Below are 7,246 nucleotides of genomic sequence, written 5' to 3'. Positions count from 1 at the left end.
AAATTTGGCTAACATGCCGCAGCTATTTTAAGTTAGATGCATTATCTGCTCTTGATTAGGCGAATATCTGCGCGGATGAGTCATCTGCGCTCCTGCTCCGAGAGGAAGATCTGAAGCAGCGGGGGGGAAACGAGCTGCTCGCCTGATTTACGTTCAGCTTGTTCTGTTTTGCGCTGAGCACGGAACTGGATTATTTCATGTCAGAGTACTGTAGCTTTAATTAATTATGGAGAAACAGGACGTAAATGTAATGGATTATACATGCAGGGAGATTTGTAGATTATGCAACTAATAGTAAAAGGGGGGCTGGATATAAATGCACGCCACACTTCTCAGATGTTTATATCTATTTATATTTAATTATGTAACATTTTACTTTCACTATGGAGTTAGGAGCTACTTCTTGGCGGTCTGTCCACAGAGAAAATGAATCCTGAGTGCACAATTAGGTGCTGTGATGATTTTGGGCAACAAAAGAAAGAAAGAAATCTCAAATGGAAATATTTTTGTTGTACTTTGTCAATATAGCAAAGCAAGAACGTACTGTAGTTTTTATTTGGAGTATGGTACCTATATGCAATATGACTTTACATAATATTTCAGTAGCTCCGATTAAGTGAAAATACAGAGCCAAAAATAGTTTTAAGAGCATGTCCCCATCTCCTCAGTTCTGCAGATCATCACTAACTTCAGCTGTTGCATGTTTGATGGACCTGAAAATATTCTAAGTTTAGTTTTATTATTGTTTCAGATCATTACATCATGTTACTGCGCATGTGCTGGACTTTAATTCCATATGGCTCAAAAGTTCCCTCCGATTAAATACAATGCTGCCATTTGGCCAGCAGATGTCGCCCCTTTATACACAGGCTCCGTAAAGTCCAGATTTATTTCCTTCATTTTCAACATGAAAGCGTTGAAATCCCCTCGAATTGCTAAAGTATTTATTCATATGTCTTCAACTGACAAAATCACTAATCCACAGCTTAGTACCACGGTAAAAACCTTTATTTAAAACTCTATGAACATACCATCAAGTTATTAATGTAGTGATATCAATGAAACCACAACAGCTTTACAGAAATGTACTGTGAGCGGTCAATGTGGAGGTCAGACTGGAGGAGTTACAACGTTCAGAAAAACACTCATCATCACAATCCAATAAAAAAAAAAAAAAGAGTGACCACATAAAAACAAACCGCTCACAGATTAAAGCTTCAATGTACAAAACAACCAAAATGCTACAGGACAGAATTACAGGTTAATACATTTATTTTCCAGAAAAAAAAATTCTAATGTAATATTTAACATGTTTTCTGCAAGGCCTGAAAGGAATCCTAAAACTTTTAGAACAAGCAAAACTGGTGACATTTATCACACCTTAAGTGTCATTGGTTCGACACTTTGAACAAAGAAAGAAAGAAAGGCTGAAATCTAACAATGTTGCCCAGGAGCAAAACCACCACATTAGCTGCTTAGGCCATGTCTTCTTCCTCCTCTTCAAACTCGCCCTCCTCCTCGGCCGTGGCGTCCTGGTACTGCTGGTACTCAGACACCAGGTCGTTCATGTTGCTCTCCGCCTCGGTGAACTCCATCTCATCCATGCCCTCGCCGGTGTACCTGTGACGAGACAACATTAGCATCTATGCCTTGCACTAGAACGCCACTGTTTTAGTACACCTGATAAACTCGGTTAAATTGAGGATCAAAGTTGCAACATTTTTTCCATTTTCAGATGGTGCGGTTCACTTTCACACTGCACTGTGTCAAAGACCAAACCTGTTGAAAAACCTGTTTCTCTCCTTGGATCAAGGAGGGGAAAAAAACTACTGAAGGAAACTTGAGAAGTAGACACGATACTTTCTTCTTAATGAAAAGTAAACAAATGGAGTGACGTCAGGTTTTAGTGGATGTAGAATTTCGCTTCTGTCTTTGACCATGAGCCATTTCTTCTGCTAATGCATTTGTTTTGGATGCATTTACCCAGAATGCCCTGTGTTAAAGTTGGCTTCCTGCTTTTGGAGACGTCTCTGGGATGCTTGCATTCACATATGAATTTGAACAGCATCAGAGTTCATTCAACCAAATTGAGACCTAGGTTTTTCGGAGGACCAGTTTGCTTTATTGGTCCACATCAGTTGGATAGCACATTCACACCTCCCCAAACAAACTCTCTAGGCAAACAGACTAGCGTTTGATTAACCCTAACTCACCAGTGAAGGAAGGCCTTGCGGCGGAACATGGCGGTGAACTGCTCTGAGATGCGCTTGAACAGCTCCTGGATGGCTGTGCTGTTTCCGATGAAGGTGGCGGACATTTTGAGGCCGCGCGGCGGGATGTCGCAGACGGCCGTCTTCACGTTGTTGGGGATCCACTCGACGAAGTAGCTGCTGTTCTTGTTCTGAACGTTCAGCATCTGCTCGTCCACCTCCTTCATGGACATGCGGCCGCGAAAGATGGCTGCCACTGTCAGGTAGCGGCCATGGCGTGGGTCGCAGGCCGCCATCATGTTCTTGGCGTCGAACATCTGCATGGTGAGTTCAGGGACGGTCAGGGCCCTTGGAAAAGAGAAGACATTCAGTTGGAATTAAGTATGTAAAGAAGTGGGGGATAATCCTAATCTAAGGGTGGACTGAGCGTCTTCACCGGTACTGCTGGCTACCGCGGCTAGTCAGAGGCGCGAAGCCTGGCATGAAGAAGTGCAGTCTGGGGAACGGCACCATGTTGACGGCCAGCTTCCTCAGGTCAGCGTTCAGCTGGCCTGGGAAGCGCAGGCAGGTGGTGACGCCGCTCATGGTGGCCGACACCAGGTGGTTCAGATCGCCGTAGGTGGGCGTGGTGAGCTTCAACGTACGGAAGCAGATGTCGTACAGCGCTTCGTTGTCAATGCAGAAGGTCTCGTCAGTGTTCTCCACCAGCTGGTGGACGGACAGGGTGGCGTTGTAGGGCTCCACCACGGTGTCCGACACCTGCCAGCAGAGGAATACAGACAGAACAATGGAACCTAGTTTAAGGCTGGGAGGAGGACTTCTGAAAATTTCCCCAACCCAAATATAAGACTTTTTAAGATGACTATAAATGAAATTTAAGACCCATATCACAACAGAAATGTACAAAAGAAATTTGTAGCTTTGTGCTTCTCGTACTACAAACTGCTGACTACAGTCTTTTTTGTACCCAGCACACAGAATCTTATGGGTTGGCAACATAAGATGAATATCGTCCACCCAAATGGCGACAAATTTACACTTACCCACCAAAGACATAAAAAAAAAAAGTTAGCAAGCAAGGGAACCGGTAAGCTTAACTCCCACAAGTCAATATATTTTTGCTATTTTAGGTGAATTTAGGACATTTCAAAGCCTTACATTGAGACACATGAATTTAAATCTGAAGTATGTGTTGACACCTTGAGGAAGCAGAGCATCATCACCTCCCTAAATTTATGACCTAAATAAATTTATTTATTTATTTTTTTTTACAAAAATGATCTTGGCAAAAACATAAATAAATAAATAAAATAATAAGAAATAAAATAAAACATCACCACCTCTTTACTGCAAATAAGATGAGTAAAGCAACATAAAGAAATAAATAAAACCATTTTGGGACAGGAGGGGACCCGTTTGGGCCATTATTTAAGGAAGGTGACGATATAAACCTTAGGTGATGGCACCACGCTGAACGTGTTCATGATGCGGTCTGGGTACTCCTCTCGGATCTTACTGATGAGGAGCGTGCCCATCCCGGAGCCGGTGCCTCCTCCCAGGGAGTGGGTGAGCTGGAAGCCCTGCAGACAGTCGCAGCCCTCTGCCTCCTTTCTCACCACATCCAGGACTGAGTCCACCAGCTCAGCTCCTTCGGTGTAGTGGCCCTTAGCCCAGTTATTACCAGCACCGCTCTGACCTGTTACAGATAAAAGTATTTAATTTTTTTATTTTTAAAAAGTCAGCTTACTATAAAAATCCTGACAAACTAAATATCCAGTTTCATTTATTTATATGGGAAAACATTCGAGAAAGTAAACCATTAACACTCCAGTTTTGTTAGGCACCCCAATATATGTTAGTTTCATTTTTTAAAAATCAAAACTAAATTCTTACAGAAATATACATACCAAAAACAAAATTATCAGGTCTAAACACTTGGCCAAAAGGTCCAGACCTCACAGAGTCCATGGTGCCTGGCTCCAAGTCGACCAGCACAGCACGAGGGACATATTTCCCCCCTAGTAGAAGAGAGGGGAGACAATATTCACACAAAAACATTAACATCATTAACTGGGTGACAAATAAAATCGGGATAACATTTTTATTGAATGGGTCAAAAATGATTTGTGGAAAATATGAAGTATAAACTGTTTGAAGCAGAATCGTCAGAAACCTATATACACTCATAATTCGTTTTTACCAGTTCGGGAAAAATGGTAGCAACTGGTAGCTTTTTTTTTTAATTGTGTGTTCATTCATTTGGGATTGACCAGGCAGGAGGGCGACAGGGGGGGAGGACATGGGGCAGGGGTCATCGGGCGGGACTCGGACCCTTGACGGGCCACCTCCAGAACTGAGGCCTCCTTGTATTTGGTCGCGCGCTCTACCCCTTCGCCACGGCAACGCCTCATAGTTTGGACTTGTGTGCATCACTGAAAAATCTAATTAGGCGATGTAACGGCCCACCTGTGGTAAAGGTGCTAAAGCGCTTCCTCCACTAACTGCACTGTGAAGCAAAGTGTGAACAAACCTGATGCCTCGTTGTAATAAACGTTGATCCGGTCGAGCTGCAGGTCGCTGTCTCCGTGGTATACCCCGGTTGGGTCAATGCCATGTTCATCACTTATTACCTCCCAGAACTACAACCAAAGAGAGAAGATTAGTAACGGGTTGAGCGGGAAAGTAATGGAAACCAACGGCTGGCGGTTATGTTAACTTTCTTTTGGCCTCAACCTAAATGTAAATTTTCAGACGGTGTTAAACAATGTAAAATGGATTTATGACATGCTATTTCATTTTGCATGGCTATATATTGTCATTTAGCTAGTACTTACCTATACTCTTTTTCTTTTCTTTTTTGCTAAGCTAGCTAACGCTAATTTAGAAGCCCGCCCAAACTAAATGTAACTTTTCAGTTGTGGGGTCCCAACGAATTTAGGTATCATTTTTAAAAATGAATGTTTACTTACTTTCGCACCAATCTGGTTGCCACATTGACCAGCTTGAAGATGGAGAATTTCCCTCATTTTTATCGAAATACAGCTTTCTAATAATCCAACGAGTAAAGTTGAGTCTGATGCACCAATCCGTTAATAATGGAGAGAACTCTTTCTTCTTCTTCTTCTTCGCTTTTTGACGGGTGAAAGTGTTGTGCGGATTGATACTGGAATATCTATTCGTCCGATATCAGACCTTTAAGCTTTAAAATCGATTCTCAAAGTCAAGTATAAATACTTTCAATACTTCAGTGACTTTAGATAATGTATCTTAACGAGTGCACCTTAGAAAGAAACTAAATTAATGTGATTTTTTAAAAAGACGGATTTGATGGGAACTACTTTTTACTCCGCCTGCATGCGTGTAAGTACGGAGCCCTCCAGGGGACATGGGGAATTTTTGTTTTTTTTGCGTCCCCTCGCAAAAGGTTTTGCGTTCGCTCGCAATGATCTACTGATCAGTTCATGCGGCATAATTGAATACTGTAAGCCATTTTTATGGTGGCCGCCGTACTTTCTGCTTTAATACAAGCTTATAAGGTTTTTCCATGGACTGAGTTATTATTGCGGGGTAAATCGTCATCTGATTGTGTCTATTTGTCATGATCCGTGTTTCTATGTGTTTATTTTTGAGTTTCTGTGTGATCCTGTTCCCTGTTAGTCCTGTCTCTGCGTCTTTCCCCGTTGATTGTCTCCCAGGTGTGTCTCGTTCCCTTGATTGCCCCGTGTGTATTTAGTCTCCCCTGTTGTCTGTGTTCTTCGTCGGGTCCTTGTCAATTGCTTGTCGATAGTTGTAGTCCTCGTCGATTCCTGGTCAAGAGTTTGTTTATGGTCCCTGTTGATTGTCTGTTTATTTCCTCCGTCTCCGTGCTGCCAGTTTCCCTCGTGTTGTTCCCCGTTGTTCCTGTTTTTTCAATAAATACTTATATTTCCCGCTACATCCTGGGTCCTGCCTGCGTCTCTCCTCACCGGAAACCACCGCCTCATGACACTATTGTGTTTGTCTGAATGGTTTAAAGGGCTGCTTTTCAGAGCCGTTCCATCTTAGCCTTAACAGACATAAACATGTAGTCAATGAATCGATTTTCAATCAGTTTTTTTTGCACCAAAGCGTTAATAATAACAATCACGTTTTATTATAAAACACAGCAAACTAATGGTGGTAGAGGGGCTCACTGGGTTAACTCGGGGATTCTCATCTGTCCGTGTATCAATCAACTCCAAACCTCTTCTTTGTTCTGTCATAATTATCGATTTATTAAATTTTAATTATGCTCCAAACTTTGCGAGGACTGACCACCTCGCTCACCCGCTTCCTCAAACACACAGAGCCAGCAGCCAGTCACCTTCCCATTCATACTTCATGACAGTCACGCCCACATCGACACACCCACCACCAGGTGTCAAAGCCGCTGCTTCTGTCATATCAATAATTATTTAATTCATATGGCTCCTATAGAGCCTCAGTGAAAACGTGTTTATTATTATTAACTCTTTGGTGCAGAAAACTGATTGAAAATCGATTTATTTACTGCATGTTTATGTCTGTAAAGGCTCAGATGGAACGGCACTGAAAGCAGCTCTTTAAACCATTCAGACGAACACAATAGACACAATCAAATGACTTATTACCCCGTGATAATAACTCAATAGTCCATGGAAAAACCGCACATAAGCTTGTATTAAAGCAGAAATTACGGCGGCCACCGTAAGAAAGGCTCAGTATTCAATTATGCCGCATGAACTGATGAATAGATCATTGCGAGGGAACGCAAAACCTTTTGCGAGGGAACGCAAAAGAAAAAACAAAATCCCCATGTCCCCTGGAGGGCTCCGTGTGTAAGGACTAATGCGCAGGCGCGAAAGAAAAACTAAGTCACGCGTTGAGCTATTCCAGCTTTCACTTTATAGTTCTTAATTAAACAAGGATTTATTTCAGTAGGGTAACCTACGACAAACATATTAGGGTCATTGTAGAAAAAAGGAGGCGTAAACATCCGCCAAAAAACTTGTGAACAAAACTTCCTCATTAAATCCTAA

General features: G+C 42.2%; 1 protein-coding gene across 1 annotated transcript; it reads right to left on the bottom strand.

Moving 5' to 3' along the window:
• Window positions 1-986: 986 nt before the first annotated feature.
• LOC103465067 (tubulin beta-4B chain-like) lies at window positions 987-5,368 on the bottom strand. Its single transcript, XM_008409611.2, has 7 exons — window positions 5,180-5,368; window positions 4,741-4,849; window positions 4,118-4,228; window positions 3,662-3,906; window positions 2,647-2,969; window positions 2,214-2,558; window positions 987-1,620 (listed from the first exon to the last, which is right to left on the bottom strand). Exons 1-7 carry the CDS (start codon window positions 5,234-5,236, stop codon window positions 1,476-1,478), a joined length of 1,335 nt encoding a protein of 444 aa, XP_008407833.1. The 5' UTR covers window positions 5,237-5,368; the 3' UTR covers window positions 987-1,475.
• Between the last annotated feature and the right edge of the window lie 1,878 nt (window positions 5,369-7,246).

This window comes from Poecilia reticulata, linkage group LG5 (assembly GCF_000633615.1).
Source record: "Poecilia reticulata strain Guanapo linkage group LG5, Guppy_female_1.0+MT, whole genome shotgun sequence".
Lineage (NCBI taxonomy): Eukaryota > Metazoa > Chordata > Actinopteri > Cyprinodontiformes > Poeciliidae > Poecilia > Poecilia reticulata.
Note: the sequence above shows the minus strand (reverse complement) of the source record. Positions and strands in the feature narration are given on the sequence as shown.